The 18,521-nt window shown below is 35.3% G+C and overlaps 1 protein-coding gene across 5 annotated transcripts in view; it reads right to left on the bottom strand.

The window, feature by feature from the left end:
- Window positions 1–18,521, bottom strand: part of LUZP2 (leucine zipper protein 2) — a 505,584-nt gene that overhangs the window by 79,426 nt on the left and 407,637 nt on the right. For all 5 annotated transcript variants that reach the window (XM_086677799.1, XM_086677798.1, XM_086677797.1 and 2 more), the window contains exon 8: window positions 8,337–8,411. In XM_086677799.1, coding sequence (XP_086533925.1) covers window positions 8,337–8,411 — 75 coding nt within the window. The remainder of the gene's footprint in view (window positions 1–8,336; window positions 8,412–18,521) is intronic.

Genomic DNA, 18,521 nt, shown 5'->3' on the forward strand with positions numbered 1-18,521 from the left:
AAACAAAACAAAGCAGCAAGAAGAGCAGCAACTTGGAAATATATAAGAAACAGAACCAATGTGTATTTTCTTCTCATTAATATTTCCCTGACAAGTTACCTAAGACAGCATAAAAATCTGATAAGAACTAGGATGGAGGAATGTTGTTAAGTGGACAGGACATGGCTAAGTTGAATGATGACCTTTTTCCTCAAAATGGTCCCTTTTGTCTGCTCGCCTGAGCCCCTAACTTCCTGTCCTTCTTCCACCCCATTACTTTCTTTCCTTTCTCCTTTCTATTCTATCATGTATTTGTCTTCTTCATATAATTTATCTCTAATTTTTAATTTTTATGCATGTATATATATATATATATATATATACACACACACACATGTATAAATTGACTATTTTGTTCAAAACTGTGTATTTAGCACTTATCATGATCCTTGACACATTAGAAGGGGCTCGCCAGAAAGTGTTTTGAATAAACGACTTAAACACTTAAGTGAAAGTGTTGTTTCTCTATGTCAAGGAAGGAGAGTGACAAGCTATCTCAATGAAAAAAAAAAATGAAATAATCGTTCAAATTTCTCTCCCTACTGGTGCTTTGTTATAATCTCGGCTGACTCTTTTTTTCCGTCAATATGGACTAGAAGATGATGGCATTGTGTGTTGTGTCAGAAGTGAAATATTCCAGGTAGTACTTAATAATTTACATATGTTTTCTGTCTCACATATTATAGCAAGACAATGGAAATAGAGCTAATATGACAGAGTCAGCAGGTTTGGGCCCAGACTCAAGGTTAATGAGCCTCTGAAATGTAGACTTTCAATCACCTCAGATCATGCAGGAAGGAATGATGGTTATTTTATTCACTGCATTCATACCTTGGACCCTCTAAATACACTATGTATATAAAAGTTGGATCTAGGGGCGCCTGGGTGGCGCAGTCGGTTAAGCGCCCGACTTCAGCCAGGTCACGATCTCGCGGTCCGTGAGTTCGAGCCCCGCGTCGGGCTCTGGGCTGATGGCTCAGAGCCTGGAGCCTGTTTCCAATTCTGTGTCTCCCTCTCTCTCTGCCCCTCCCCCGTTCATGCTCTGTCTCTCTCTGTCCCAAAAATAAATAAACGTTGAAAAAAAATTAAAAAAAAAAAAAAAAAAAAAGTTGGATCTATAACAGGCCTAAGGTATACTTCATCACAGCAAACTAATTTCTGAGTAATGGCTGAACTTGGATGCTGAAATTATATAATAAACTGCATCAAGTTAATAGCTTAGAACATCAATTTCCAGCAAATGCTGTTCAGGCAAGATAAAATTTCCACTAGAACAATACGGGGGGGGGGGGGGGGGAGAGGTACATATATGTTATATTTTTAATGATCCGAACTTGGTGTGAGAATCTCATCTGTTTGCATAGGTCTCCTGACGTGACAGAATCAACATCACAATGACACAACCTCCAGCTCACCACCTTTCATGGCCACGGTAGTAGGACTATCTTTGCTCTTCTGTTTCAACCGATTCCTAACCTCTTACCTCCTGATTTTGTTTCTTTTTTGAACCATAAGAACTTGACCTGCTACCTTAGATTCTGTCTCTGCTCCTTGATTACACTGTAGATTTTTCCTGCCAGACACCCCAGTGGGCTGTGAGCCACCCTGTCCTCATTTGCTCAGCTGTCTACCATAAAAACATCTTCCTAGTTAGTTTCTCTGACTTAAGAGAGACTGTTAAGGATACTACACAGGGTTTGGCCTTGACCCAGTTCCATGAGCAGGACTCAGAAAATGATTTTATACCACAACATCATTATATTTTCATTTATACTGCTGGATGCAGTCTGTTTTGAAATTGAAGGCTACTGTTCATTTTGAAGTTCACCTTAACAGTATGTCACCTAATGAAATACGATGTAAACTGTATAAAGTATATTTTGCCCAGGATCTTACAACCTATTCCCTCCTAAGGGCAGTCTTGTTTTCGCCCTGCTTTTCTTCTCATTGCACCAGACCCCTCTTCCCACTTTGTTTTGCCACATGATAGTAAAAGGCAAACTTCTTAAAAAAAACCTGATTGCCACAACGCCTTTTATTTATAGCCCATCAAAGATTCCAAACGAATTTGTATCCTAGAGCCTTTACACTTGCTGTTTCTTGTGCCTACACAACCGCTTTTCCAAATATCTACGAGAAAACTTCCACTTAAAATTTCTCTCTCAGTTCACATCTTATCTTCTTGGAAACACAGTCCCTGAATACCCCTTCCTTAAAGTCTCTGACACATTTCTTACATTAAGTCCTATGGAGCCTTGTTGTCATTGCAGACTACCTTATTGTTTATATGGTTAGTGTTTTATCTATATCCATTATAATTTAATTTCATTGATGGCCAGTAAAGCATCCCAGTTTCTAACTCAACAAATGTTTGCTCATTTAGTAAATAAGGCAAACCCTCCAGAGGATATAGGCTGGTGCTGTTTTACATGAGAAAATATGAAATATTTCTCATTTTATCCTGTATATTGTATAAAGAAAGTATTCTTTTGGACATTAAAGCTTGTGCTATATAGTATGTGAAGCTGATAAGAAATTATTGTGTACACAGATGATCTTAACATGGTGGGAGATTTAGAAGGCAATTTCGTGTGTGTCTATAGGAGGACTCTTCTCAGAAAAATGCGCTTTTTTTCCTGGGAACAAGATATACCTTGCAAGGACAACTGTGCCTCTAATTTCTCACTTCCTAATAGACAGAAATTCACAAGACATTATTCATGCCCCTCTTAATTCATTTACATTAAGGTGTGAGGTCCTCAGAGATATCTGGGTGCAATATAGACTGCTGGCTTTGCAAAGACTACGAAGGGCTGTGAATCCAAATGTTCTCGCCTTAACTTTTATTTCTGCCATGAAATCAACTCTATGAATCCTGTAAGGCCATTTTGACCGTTTTGATTCTCTGCTCTAGGTGGAGAGATAAATAGCTTGTTCATTAATTTACGACATTGTATCTTCATTTATCTAGTTACTCAATAACGACCTATTATGCTCCTGCTATGCGTCAGACACATATGGCAAGAGGACTTGCTCTTCTTTTCCTACTTAGTCCTGGGAATCTCTGAAGATTGCCTAACGTGCATCATCTTTGCTATGAATGTAATAGAGTATGCTTTCCTGGGCAAAATTTTGTGAGGGTCCAACGCAAGGGAAACTTTTTTTTAATAGGAAAGTTTGAGAGATAGATTTCCATACCATAAAGCTTTTATTTTTTTACAGGCCAGTAGCTGAGGCTAACGATAATTCATAAGATATTGCCAAATAAATAATTGTTTGCAAAACCAAGGTTGATTCTTAGATCTTGAGATTATTATTGTGTATATTGGGATAGTAAACTGAAACTTCTTTTATTAAACATGTCGTGGGAACCACATTAGAGTGTGAAGGTGTTTTGATAATATTTATGAGGTATTTAAGGTTATTTGAAGCCCAGATATAACATTCTTGAGTGCTAGGCAACTGAAGGGAGTAAAAAAAAAGTCTCATATAAAGATGATGGAGAGAGGTGGAGAGCAATTTCATTAAACTGTACTTTTTATCCATTTTGAAGTGAGCTAGCATTTCCACCGGCCTTTATGACTGCAGTTTATGAGCCTCATACATACGGTACAAGAGATTTGTTGAAACCGACCTCCAGTAATACAAAATGCATTTATAGTTTACTGTAGCAAAAACAGTGACAAGATCCTGAAGGTTACAGAGAAAAACCTGTCACCACAGAGAGGCAGTGTCTATGATCTCACTCACTCATATTAATAATTACTATGCTCACTGAGGGTTTTCCATATGCCAAAAGTTCTCAGTACTTTTTTTTTTTTTTTTGTTGGATGCATATGGTTTTGTCACTACCCTTATAAAGTAAGTTTTACTATTATTCCATTTTGCAGTGAAGCATAAGGAGTTTGAGGAATTTGAACATGGTCATTCAGTGGAAGAGTTATGATTTGAACACAGGTAGACTGATTCTGGAGACCTTTATATAAATACTGCAATATCAAGCCTCTCCTGCTGAATCCAGACTGTGGCACGGTGTGAGCTAGGCACACCTAAGGGGAATGGATAGAGATGGGGTGGAGAAAAGCATAGAATGGATAAGACAAAGGTGGGAAAAAAAAAACCACAAAAACTACGTTAACCTGGGGTTCTGTGACTAAGGCCAAATTATAATTTGCCCATGAAGTATGATGTGACCATACCAGTTTATACAACCCACAAGTACTTAAAATATTCATTCTCTGTGCTTTGGAGACCTCCTAGCTCTGCAAACAATTATTTCCTAATTTTTGGTGCCCAATGAAATGTGAGAGGTGTGGAATCCCAGACCATGATTCATACATGTTTTCAGTTTCCCATACATCCTACTGCATGGTAGTCACAGGACTGGCATGTCAAACCTATGTAGCCATTTCAAACCTGACTAAGTGGATTATTTGAAGTCAAACCAGGGAAAAGATTTAACGTAAGGGAGAACATTCTAACAGAATTGTTAAAAACTTAGAGGAGGCTGGACTGGCTCAGGGTCATAGGAATCCAGTGTCTTCCCAGGACATAAAGCATGTTACAGAGATTGTGGCAGGGATGTCCAGAGAAAGGATTAAAAAAATTTTTTTTTAATTGTCTAGTTGAATTTTAGGATCATATGTATTCTGATTTTCTGATTCTCTCAACTCTGTAAAGACTTTTTTCCCTTTTTAAAAAGTAGTATTTTATAGCATGAGTTGGATATAGTCAACATACATTAACATAAATTAGTATAAACTTCTTTTTTCATAAATTAAAAAACAATCTTATAAAGCTGGAATCTTGGTAACATGAATTATACTTGACCTCACTTACAAAATAGCATGCAGGCTTCCTCAAAACTACTAAATATTATTTTAAATACTCGGAAAAACACAAAATAAGACAATCACAAAGGAATGGAGTTGTTACAATATCTAGTTGTTCATTCAAAAGCCTCATTGTCAAAGATCTAAACCTTAAGAAGCAATATCATTAGAATTCACAAAATGCCCTTACTAATTTGTTAGTATAATACCTTCTGGATATCCTGTTTGAAAAGTTAGCTATGTTAGCTATGTAATTGTTTTTGGCCATATGTGGTAATGCCTACGTGAGACCCAAGTACCTGGGAAGTAGAATTTTAGCCTGGTTCTTCACAGCTACTGCATAGAAGGGAGATACCTTAAGAACTCTACAATGAATCTGCCTGAAATAGTCCATCTACTCTATCCTGTATCAAAACACCCATAGTTTAACTTGGTGGCTAGAAGGCAACCTCTTTTCCTTAGAAAACTGCTAAATGTATACAGTGTATTATTTCAAAGCAAGTCTATAATCATCTTACTTGTTTATTTTTTAAAATAAAATGGTTGCTATGCTGTGATCTCCAAAATGGAAAGCTCTTGACAGGAGATAGCACACTTTCTTTATTTTTTAATGTAACTTATTTTCAAAAATACAGGGGTATATAGAGAACAATATAACAAATATCAGGAAAATATCAATCTGAATTAAATGTTAAAAAGCATCATGTTTATTATATATATTTGTCACATATGGTATTTATTATAATTTTATAAAATACATATGAAACATGCATATACATATTGGTAATATACACACACGCATGGCATGTATTATATGTATCTAACGTATATATACAATGCATATACAACATGATGCATGTATATAATATGTACAATACACATGTGTGTATATGAATTAAAGACTATTTATCTGTGTCTATACAATTACTAGAGAATTTATACAATTATTAGTAGAAGTATTTTAAAGCATTCTTAGTGTTATTTTACTCCATCTTTCCCCAAGGCAATTGGGTCCTTGAATTTGATATGTATTTTTCTACTTCAGCTATTTATCTGATATACAATCAAAACAAAATGTGATTTGTGCATTTGAACAATTGTTGAATACTATATATATAATTCTGAATATTTTTACTCAACAGTATATGTTACAGATGTATAAATATTGATATAAATGTCTTTATATTTATTCATTAATATTAAGTTTTGATTACTATTTGAAAATGTAAGTATGGAAAATATATAAAATGTATATGCTAATTCTAACAGTAAACATTTAAATTATGTCAATTTGCTATTAATGCCAACATTATTGTATTCAATGTTTTATGCATGTTTCCAAGCACATAGGGATAGTGCAAATTCTAGGATACATACATTTACACTGATTTAATAATTATACTCCCACCACTAGTGTATCAGAATTTGGTATTATCAGGCTTTTTAATTTTTACCAATTTGATGGTGTTGAGATGACATCTCATTGTTTTTATTCACATTTAAAATTTTCTGAAGTTAAGTACCTTTTGTTAATTAATTGCAGTGAAATATAGAAGATAATGAAAAAAGTGCATGGGTCTTAAGTGTACTTTTAAAAATTTATACACAATTTAAAGGAATATTGCTGTTTACATATTGATTTAGGATTGTGACATCTGTCTCTTGGACTGATCTATAATTTTCCATGTGGAAAATTTTTAAGTCATTATCCCTACAAATATTGCTTCTGTTTGTCATTCTTTCTTGGACAACAGTTATAAATACTTTAATTTTTTTTTTAATTGATATACATTTCTTATTCTCTTTCTATTTGCTTTCCACTTATCTGTACCTTCTCTATGTTAGTAAAGGTATTGGACACTAACTGTCCTTACATTTTACTTGTCTTCAGTTCTATTATGTCCAATCATCCAATCTTCTACTGAGCAGCATTAAAGTCTTAATTATGTGCATTATATTGTTCTAATTCTAGAATATCTACCTGATTTTTTATAGATTCTGAGTCTAGTGAAATATTTTATCTTTTTTTTTCTGTTTTGATTACTTTCCACTATTGTGACACACACACATCATCTTTGTAAAATTTTTGTTTTCTCATTTCAGTCTCTGAATCAGTTCCAGTTACGCTTTCCTTGTTTTCTTTTTGTATACTGATCAGATTGTATTCCCTCTCCACATGTCTAGAATGCTTTCACTACATGTCAAACACTGTGTATAAATGAACCAAAAATTCCCCAGATGATATCTTCCACAAGAAAGGGTCTACCTTTCCAATGTTAGACAGAATGATGGCTGATAATTCCAATCCAATCAAGAACTGATCTCAGGGGGATATGTTGAAGGCCTAGTAAAATGCAGATTACTCTTGGATAGCCCTGTTACTTTCCAAGATTTTGATGGAGAATAATGTGGTGTTTGTCTCCTTAAGTCTAAAATGCTATGACTGATTTCTCAGATTCAGAGTTTCCTATATTAACATGTGCTAGATATATGACCTAAGTATTACAGAAAATTGCATTGGGTATTTGATAAATGGGTGTGAGGAAACAAAGAGATTATTTTAAAATAACTCTACTCTTTTGTTCTGAATGAATTATAGAATAAAGGAATATTTACTTACCATAATTTTATAAACTTGATTTAAAAGTGAAAAAAAGAGAGGCATTAAGAAATGTTGCCAGATACCATAATTCTGAATTATAGAATCAATTTATTCCTCTACGTTTCCCTCTCCATATGCCAATGGCCTAGTCTCCATGTATCTCTCATATGAAGAGTACTGAAAAGCACAGGTAGACATCATATTGGAGTTGTGGTTTATTGGCAACACATAATCGTAACACAATGAAAGATTAATAAAACCAAAATGAAATAGGTAGGGTGAAAAGAGGTGAAGAAAATCTTTTGGAATTAGTGGTGATGGCAGCACAACTTTGTGAACTTTAAAAATGCAGGTGTCATGGCAATGAATTATGTTTAAGAAAAGCTGTCCTAAAGATGGACAGTCACCCACACTTTCATTATCTTGGTTGGGACAGATTTGTTTAGGACAGCTACCTTCCTGATTCATGACTCTACCTCCAGAACTCTGATTTAAAATTTCCAAAATAAAAAGTGTCAATGACTACTTCCATTTGTTTCATAACTCATTCAACCAGAGTTAATGCATGGCATCTTTGTTGGTGCTTTCAAGCATGTTTATTCGTAGTATTATAGAACAAATGTACCAGTAAGGTGGAAAATGAAGCCATGAACTCACAAGGCTGAACCTTGAGTCAGTTTACTGTAGCAGCAAAAACAAGGAAAGAATTGGGTTCCCAGGAGAATATCAAGTACTCATGAATTCTATAACCGTCTTCCAAGCATGGCATCTGGAAATGCATTAATAAATCAAGTGAAGCAATAGGTATACCCTAGTTTTGCTGCTAAAACTGAAGTTGTAATGATTCATGGATGTAAACTTACCCGGTCAAGAGCTGCTTTCTCCAGCTCAATTTTGGCCACAGCTAATTTTCGTTCCAGATCAGTAAGTTGTTGGGCCTGTAAAATGAAAAAAAGCAAATCTTTTTAAGTAAATTCTATAATGTCCCTTTTTACTTTAAGCATCTTTCATTCATTGCAAAGAATAAAAAAAAAATACCTTGTGAAATCTATTTAGAACTCAGGTTAAAAGTTTTGTATTATATGTGGTTAAGCTTCAGAAAATGGTTTGTTCTGGATTAATACACACTAAATTCTTTACTGGACCAACACATCTAGTTGCTGAGTTCCAGTTCAAGTCCCTGAAAATACTCTGAAATAAATCAGTTATGTTTCTAGTTGTTCTGGACTGAATTTTATTTCCCTAAAATTCATATGTTGAAACTCTACCTCCTCCCACCACGTGGTTGGATTTGGAGACAAGCCTTTTACAGAGGTAAAAAAGGTGAGATGAGGTCATAAAGGGGTGACTCTAATCCCGTATGACTGATGTCCTGATAAGAAGAAGAGACACCAGAGACCTATCTCTCTCCATGCTCACCTGGAGTAAAGGCCATGTGAAGACACAGTGAGACGGCACTCTCTGCAAGCCAGGGAGAGCCCTCACAAGAAAACAAATCTGCCAGCACCTTAGTCTCACATTTCTTGCCCTCAGAATGGTGAGAAAATAAATTTCTGTTGTTTAAGCCACCCAGTCTGTGGCTTATGTTATGGCAGTCTTTTGTTATGACAGCCTGAGCATCTAATTAACAGCATGTCAAAGACAAGAAGATATATGCTGGTGACTTCTGGAATGAAAGGAGTCTCTCTTCTTTATCAGAGTGAATAAACAGCATATATTTTTTTAAATTTTTCTTGGTAATATTGTATAAGGATGTTTACGTCTAAGTTCTAATAGCCTCATTTCTAGAAAACGAGAACATCATGAGGCTAAAATTGCCCTAGAGAAGAAAGCAGAGCATAGAAAATAGCAAATAAATGTATTATAGGATCTGGTGAATGAAAACTTCTCAACCAAACCACACATGAAATCAAATGAACTTTGCATTTTCATTAACGTGAGTAAATAAGATTGATTTTTCATTAATTAAATTCTTGTTAGATATTTATATTTTGTCATTTAAAAATAAAAGATCCCAATCTTCTGCTTACAGTAATTGGTCTTGGTCTAGTCCTTGTCCATAAACAACTATAAGCTAACTATGTCAGGTTGTGAACCAGGAAATATGGAAAACTCACTGCGTGAGAACTGTCACTATACCAGACTTTTTGCCTCAGGGCAATTTCCTGACCTAGCTGCAAGGGCTGTGGCCCAAGCAGATCACTGTAATTGCACCGAGCTGTGGAGGCAGAGATCAGAGTTTGGGGATGATTAAATGCCTACTGTGTACTGGGAAAAGGAGCAGAGATAGAGGGAGGCAAGCAAGGGCAGCACTTCCAAAAATCAGTTTGTGGGAGTGTTCCTGAAAATCCTTGGCTGAGAAATGGGCTGCACATACACAGGGTGATATATTACACAAGGCTAATCACAAATAATGTTATATGAGCAGAACAAAACCCACATCAGAGATTGAGCCTTGCAGAAGGATGTTAGCATTCTAGACACATTCATAAGCCTTATTTACACACCATAGGCAACAAAGGAACAGCCATGCACGAGAGCAGTGGTTGGCAAATTAAAACCCAAAGCCCAAATCTGGCCCACTGCCTGTTTTTGTAAATAAAATTTTATTGGAACACAGCCACCTTTATTTATTTATGTATTGTGAACTGTTGTGCTACCATGGTAGAATTGAGTACCTGCAATGGAGACCATATAGATTGCAAAGAGTGAAGTATTTGTTATGTGATCAATTCTAGAAAATATCTGCTGAGGCCTGCTCTAATATAAAATCTACTTTCGGCCTACCTGAACTATATCTACATCAAAACCTAGATAAGATTCTGGGAGGTCAAGGTGGGGACAGAGTTTTGGAGGTTTAGCTCAGTCAAGTGAGAAGAACTTAGATATGATCTTGGACATTAACATATATGCACTTACATAGTATAAAGCCAACTCTACATCAAGGCAATACCAGTATTTTAACTGCATTATTGGACAAAAATTAACAAGCTTAAAAACCATATAAAAATCCAGCATCTTTCTAACGTATAAATGACAATGTCCAGCACAGAATAAAATCTTACTAGGTATTCAGAGAAATGAAATATATGACCTAAAGTTAAACAAAAGAACAGATAATGGTAGCCAATGAGCCTGAGGAAACAGCTGAAGAAATGAAGCTTTCAGCAGAAAACCACCCCTTTCAAGTTTATTTTTATGCCAGATGAATTTTATAGAATATGCACTATGTCATTCATGTTACTAAAAAAAAACGTCTTAAATATGCAATGGAACTTGTATTGTGTATGTAGAATTGATATGAAAGAAAAATGGAGAAAAAGATATAGGCCAGGAGGGAGAATGAGTTTCCACCCATCCACTATTTACCATTAGAGATAGATGGTAGTCGTGGGCAAATCATCTTTAATGCCCAAACACCTCCTTACAGATTTTTGTTCTTTATATTAGTCTTGGGAATCATGACAGCACTTTCTAGCTACTTCCCCAGTACTCTACTTAGCTTTTTGGTTCTTAACTAATGAGTCTTAGACTCTGAACCACACATATAGAAAGTATAAAACATTCTATAAAACATCTAGAAGTTTTATTCATCATGACTATCACTAAAAATAAAAATTGCATTCATGAAAGGTGGATATCAGATGATTCCTTTTATACTGTGCATTGGGAAGTTTCTGTGATCTATATAAATCTGGATTGAACATATTGCTTTGAAATTTGATCTAGAAGTATCTCATTTTTCTTTACTGTCATATTTATCTACGTCATGAAGATAAAAAAAAAAACCTTTCTTAAATTAGTATGAATCTATTTCATCTTTGTCTATCATGAATTTTCTAAGAGAAAATAACTTCTAGGAGTAATGATTCTAGATCATAATATAATATGTAATTTTTCATTTGCAATAGCTTGAGAAAAAAATGGAGGTTGTCTACTTTGTGCCTTTTTTATGGCAGGTATCATCAGTTCAATATATACTATCTTAAAATGCTGGATGAGGAGTGGTCCTTCAAATTACATAAATAGCTTACTACTTAATCTTATTAGTTAATAGTTACTTTAAATAATTATGAGTTTAAATAAACAATGAGATACCACCTCACACCTATCAGAATGGCTAAAATTAACAACTCAGGAAACAACAGATGTTGGCAAGGATGCAAAGAAAGGGGAACCCTTTTGCACTGTTCGTGGGAATGCAAACTGATGCAGCCACTCTGGAAAACAGTATGGAGGTTCCTCAAAAAATTAAAAATAGAGCTACCTTATGACCCAACAATTGCACTACTAGGTATTTATCCAAAGGATCCCAAAGTGCTGATTCAAAGGTATACATTCACCCCAATGTTAATAGCAGTACTATCAACAATAGCCAAATTATGGAAAGAGCCCAAATGTCCATCTACTGATGAATACATAAAGAAGATGTGGCATAAAAATACAATCATGGGGCTCCTGGGTGGCTCAGTTGGTTAAGCATCCGACTTTGGCTCAGGTCACGATCGCACAGTCTGTGAGTTCAAGACCCACGTCAGGCTCTGTGCTGACAGCTCAGAGCCTGGAGCCTGCTTCGGATTCTGTGTCTCCCTCTCTCTCTGCCCTTCCCCTTCCCCTGCTCATGCTCTGTCTCTGTCTCAAAAATAAATAAAAACATTAAAAAAATTTTTCAAAAATACAATTAAATACTACTTGGCAATGAAAAAGCATGAAATCTCACCATCTCCAACAATATGGTTGGAACTACATGTCATTATGCTAAGCAAAATAATTCAGTCAGAGTAAAACAAGTATCATATGACTTCACTCATATGTGTAATTTAAGAAACACAACAGATGAACATAAGGGAAGGGAAGGGAAGGAAAAATAAGATACAAACACAGAGGCAGGCAAACGATAAGAGACTCTTAAACACAGAGAACAAACTGAGGGTTGCTGGAGGGGACATAGGTGGGGGGATGGGTTAAATGGGTGATGGGCATTAAGGAGGGCAATTTTGGGGATGAGCACTGGCTATCATATCTAAGAGATGAATTACTGGGTTCTACTCCTGAAGCCAAGACTACACTGTATGTTAACTCACTTGAATTTAAATAAATAAGTAAATAAATAAGTAAATAAATAAATAAACAAAATATAAAAATTTTTCAAAATAAAAAATAAAGTGTAAATATGCAATTACTCTTTGAAAAAAGAATACATACACACATACATACTTTGTGAATATAAATAAAGTATAAAATACTTTCTGCTTCTGTATTATTGTATTCATGGGTATTTTTGGTATTTACATATATTCTTTTATCTGATATGGATCTGTATTTTTGTTTTATTCTCTCTTTGCTAATACATAGTGATAAGCCCCATTTAATAATCATAAATACCATTTTGTAATTACCATGGTGTGGTAGGCACATGTCCATTCCCATATATTACCTCCCAAATGCTATCATTAAACCTAGGAGGCAGATAGTATTACCATCTTTGACTAATTTGGAAAACGGAGCAGAGAGAATAGACACAGAACTAGAGTGAAGTTTTGGTACCAAGTATGCCTGACTCCAAACATACGACACTAAGCTACTTTTACAGTAATGGTTTAAAAGCTAAATTGGGCAACACAGGTCCTGGTATACCTACAAAGTAGACAACTTCACTCATGGCTCACTTTCAACTGCTTTACATCACATTGCTTCTTAAACCTTTCTGCATTCATCATTAGAGCTATCAGTGTGTATTCTACATAGTCAGAAAACAAAATTATATTGGTGTACTATTTGAAATCAGAGGCACTTTAACTTCACTGGTGGAATTACAAGTGTTTTACTAGGCTCTCAGAAGAGACAGAGATATTTTGACCCCAAAGCATTATATGATGTGTCAATGGCATTCTTTATAGTTTACTGAATAAAGAAGATTTCTTACACACCTCAGGGTCTTCACATGTACCTGCTCTTTCTACTTAGAATCATGGAAAATTCTCTGTTACCCTGTTTTCCCTGGTAAATTCCTACTCATCCTTTTTAGAGCCCAGTTGAAATGCTGATTCTCATAGACTGAAAACATAATTTCATCATTCTTGTTATATTCTTTGTGAGATATTGTATTTTTTATATTACTTTTACCAGTTGTGATTCTTGAAATAGAAAATGATTGGTATGATATGGACACAACCCAATAAAATCTGACTCTGCTCTGAATGCTGGAACAAGGTTCTGAGAGTTCTTTGCCTGACAGGTGTCAAGTAGTCAAGCAGTCCCTAAGCAGCAGCACTTTGGCAGCTCCTAAGCAGGCTTGCCATATCCCCATCAATTCAGCAAGGAAGGAGACAGGAGCCCAAATAAATTTGGACAGTTTATTACTCACACTGAAAACATAAGGAAGATCAGCATGGTGTTGGGGCTCCATGTCTTTAGTATCACTGGATGACATCAAACCAGGGTGCCATATCAAAGGCAACATATGTCTCTCTGCCATTATGGATCCAACTCCAAACTACAGCAAAGCCATTTAGAGCCCACAGCTATACCCAAAGGAGGAACAGAAGTGTAATATGGAAAGTCCCACACCTTAATGACATTAGGAAGGCAAATAGGAAATTGCTACAAGGCAACCTCCTATGAGATAGGGAGGCAGATGAGAAACAGTTCTGTAACATCACCAAGTAAGACTACCTGTCTTTATATGTTCCATGGAAGGTCACAGGACATGCCCCCAAGACTTGAGTTAAACCCCATGCTAGCCTTGCCTATGTGATCTAAGTGTAGATGTACATGGTTATCAGGATGTTATGGCAGAGCCATCGTGCTATAACAGGTGTTAGCCATTTATGGGTGAATGACAGCTAGGAGAGATGCCAGGAAAGATGAAGGGTTCAAGAAGGGCCAGAATGAAGGGGATAATAGTTATGTACCAGTTGGTACAGAAGTACTTTAATATTTGGACAATCTGCACATCTATATTAAAATATACTTGTTAAGTCAATCTCTACTTATTACAGTTGTCATCTATCCATTTATCTGTTTGTTAATGTCTCATTCCCTCATTGGACAACAGTCTCAGAACACAAATTGCTTCTGTTTTGCTAACCCTTGAATCAACAATTCTTAGATTAGTGATGGGTACCTAGGAGATGCTTAATAAGTATTAGATGAATAAATGAATGAACAAATGAGTACATTTGGAGCTGACACCATGTAGTGTACTAAGAAAACAGATTTCTTATCTTCCTCCAGAGAACTTAATTTGTTTTGTCCTCATTTGTGTCTGTAGAACCCCAGTGTTTACAAGAACTCTATACTTAATTGAACATTTTGAAGATAAAATTTTTAGTCCTTACTATTCCAGGCCACAGAATGCTTTTCTGGGAGCCTTTTCAGTCCATCATGTAAATCTCTTTCCTCGCAGTTAATTGGCATGACAGGCAATGGCTACACTTCCTTCTAACAGGCACAGGAAGTGATGGTTTAACATTACTGACAACAGTGGTGAGTGGACAGAGATAAGATCTGGCATAAAATTTTGTAGATGTCAGGATTAAGTCAGTGGTAAATATTTTGAATAGGTGTATTTTTTTCCTATGTGAAATCTGCCTAAATGTCATGGTCCCCTCTATTTGTGCAAATCCTCCTGCCACTCAAAGGCTGGATGAAGCCAATTGCTTTAATTTTGTTACTGCCAAAGTACAGCAGCTGCTCTGGATGCTTATCCCAAACACTCTTTCAAAATTTTCATTCCACTAAGTAAATTTTGTTAAAAGCAGCAGGTACTGGACATCTACATACCAGCTTGTCAAATTCTCTACCACTCTAAATCTGAACTTTTTTTCCTTTAAATTCATTTTAATGCTAAAATTTTAGTAGAGACTTTTAATGTATTTCCATGACCTATTTCCCACCAGACTTATTTTGTTCTTTTCACTCAAATTTAAAAGTGGAACCCCAAAACAGAGAATTTAGCAGTTAGAGAGTGAGCTAAACTCTAGGGAATACGTGAAGCCCTAGAAAGGTGGCAAATCACCCAGAGATGGAACAGAGTTTGCAACCTATGTGAATATCTCATTTCCCATGCAATCGTATATAACATGAGCTACCCTTTTTAGCACACTGTATTTTTTTAACATATTACATCATGCTTAACATCTGCTAGTCAAGTGCTATACAATTTCCACAATTTGACTATATTTAATAGTCAAACATCCAGGCAAAGTAACTGCTCCTTTCTGTTTTTCTAGATGTGCAAAAGTTTATGGAGTTCTAGCAAATGGTAGAGGATATGTAGAAGAAATATATTCAGAACCAGTTCTTGATAACTCCAAATGTCTCTGTCAAATGCCTCATCTCTTAATTCTTGGCTTAAGTGTCAGCTGCTTAATAAACCTATTCTAGACTCTTAACATTGTGAGCTGCCTTACTTCCCACCTGGAATTCTCAATCCTCTATAACTCTCTACTTTTTCTTTTTCTTAGAGTGCTTGACTTTTTAATATACTACATGGATTATGTTTTCTGTTTATTGAGTATTGCCTATCACACCTGCTTAAACGTAAGCTCTGCTAAGTTAGGAAGCTTTTGTTCACTGATGAATTATGTAAGTCCCCAGGAAAGTGTGAGGCAGCATTAGTCCCCCCCCCCCAATTGTTGATTGAATGCATTATCATTACATTATAATATGGCTGAAAAGGAGTTTGTAAGGATTAGAAACATTTTTGAATATGATCAGGACACATAAGTGGTGTTCAACAAAAGATAAAGATAATGATTTGGATAACAATCATTCATATTATTATAACTTATATTACTAATAATAATTTATTTTATGATTAAAGGGAGATATCTAATTTTGTATCAGGCTATTATCACGTCATTTAATATTTAGTCATCTCATTACCAGACCTAAAATTCTGCCCAGACTCAGTTGCCAGTACAACTGTCAAATTGTTAACACATTGATGAGCTGTATTTGAATCAATTCAGGTTGATTCCACAAATAATTAGGAGTTCTCTACTCTGTGCTAATCAATATGCAAATTATAAGGACTATACAGATACATAAAATGTAGACTCCAAGAATGTGCACTGTAGTGGAGGATATGATGCATAAACTAACAATTATTTCCTATTTTAAATAGGGTATATGCTACAATAAAGGATGGTATAAAGTTCTGGTTTAAATTTTGACTTACTTTTGTTATATGCAGAGTGGCAAGAGAATATAGGTTTTCTTTCCATGCTATAGAAAACTAGTTCCCAAATTGTACCAGTAGATAGGATAAACTGATTGAAGATCTTCTGATATTTAATAGCATACATGATATTTTTTTCTTTAATGCTGAAATATATTTTACTTGAGCTAACTTAGGATAATGACTAAAGCCAGCAGTACAGACAAATCGACATCAACAATCACGTAAATTTTACTGACTTTTTTAAAACATTTATCATTAAATGATTATAATAAGGGGAATTGGAAACAGTCCTGAAATATAACCTTTAACGGCATGTGTTTGGTCTTTGTTTTATGATTTACCAGCTTTAAGTTATTGACAAAGCCTTTACTTTCTCAAATCTGTTTTTTTCATTTGTCAGATGAGAATAACAGCATCAGTAAAAATTTATGGAATACTCACAATGTGCCAAGAACCGTGCTGATATTTAATTATGTTATTTTTTCAACTTTTATAAAACTAAGCACTATTGTTACACATAGCAAAGGAGGCAAGAAAACCTGAATGAGGCTACTCTTATATGGCCAAAGGTTACCTTACCAAATTTGGTGATTCAGACTCATTCCTGATTCTAAAACTTGTATCTAGTTAAGACTATTTGTCTAGGATTGTATACTATAATGCACATTTTTGCTTCCAGTGATTACATTGTTCTGGACTTCACTGCTTCCCAAAGGTTAGTAAACTTCAGTGGGACATAAAATACGCTCCTTCCATTTGACCAAGAACAAAAATGTCGAAATGAGAATGAAAGTTTTCATGGCAAAATTATTTCAAGAAACCCCAGTATATATCACAGAACGAAAACCAGAAATTTTGCAATCACTGTCTTGATTAATTTGTTGTGTGAAAAAATGTGTCATAAAAACTTAGCGGTACAAATAATTTGGGGAAGATAATTAACCTAATCTCTCAGTGGAATTTCCTTCTTAATAAAATAGTGTTAACAAGTGTAACTACATCAAAGGGCTGTTCTAAGGCCTGACTGAGGTAAGAAATGCAAAAAGTTGAAGTACAAGTTGGTTTTGGTTCTGATTTTTTTTTTTTTTTGGTATGTCTTTGGAAAAATTATCTAGAAGTTAGAGCTGTCAGTTTGGTTTGAGTAAAAAATTGTCTTTGTAACCCAATTCACTAGCTATATTGCTTCTCCAAAGACACCAAAAATAACAGCTTAATTTCTGTTGGCCTTTGTCACATGTCACTGGTCTATCCTCACAGTTAGAGAGGTTACATGTCTTGTCATTGTAGCTGTCAAAATGGGGGTCAGATATTTATTTTGCCGGTCTCGCAGCTGTCACTTTGCTTTTACCTACTTAGCCTCCATAGGGCTTCGTGTGTTTCTGTGTCAGTGACCATCTGAGTAACTCATACCTGGATGATGAATGAATCTTCTCAATCATACATTTTTACTAAACCTGGGAAAATTATTATTTTTTCTGGGCAATTTGGTAAACTAAATATTATAAGAAGTATTATAAGGTTTACTGCTCCTCATCCTTATGTGTTCCCTCTTCCCTCATTCATTCATCCATTAATTTTATTTCATTCATCAATTAGCTACTAGTCAACTCATTTGGCCATCATTTATCCTTCCATTTACACACTCCCTACCCTATTATTCATGCAGTTCTCACACATCCATCCACTTATCCATCTTCCCATTCATTCATTTCTCTGTTCATCTAATTATCCACTATGCATCCACCCATTTACTTCCTCAACCCAGTAACCTATTCAAACAGCTCAGAGCACTTAAGATGAAAAGAAAAAAAAAAGTAACCATTCTCCCACCCAAATCATCCAAGGCAGAATCGTATATGGC

Source organism: Puma concolor, chromosome D1 (assembly GCF_028749965.1).
Source record: "Puma concolor isolate L17-30 chromosome D1, mPumCon1.1.hap2, whole genome shotgun sequence".
NCBI lineage: Eukaryota > Metazoa > Chordata > Mammalia > Carnivora > Felidae > Puma > Puma concolor.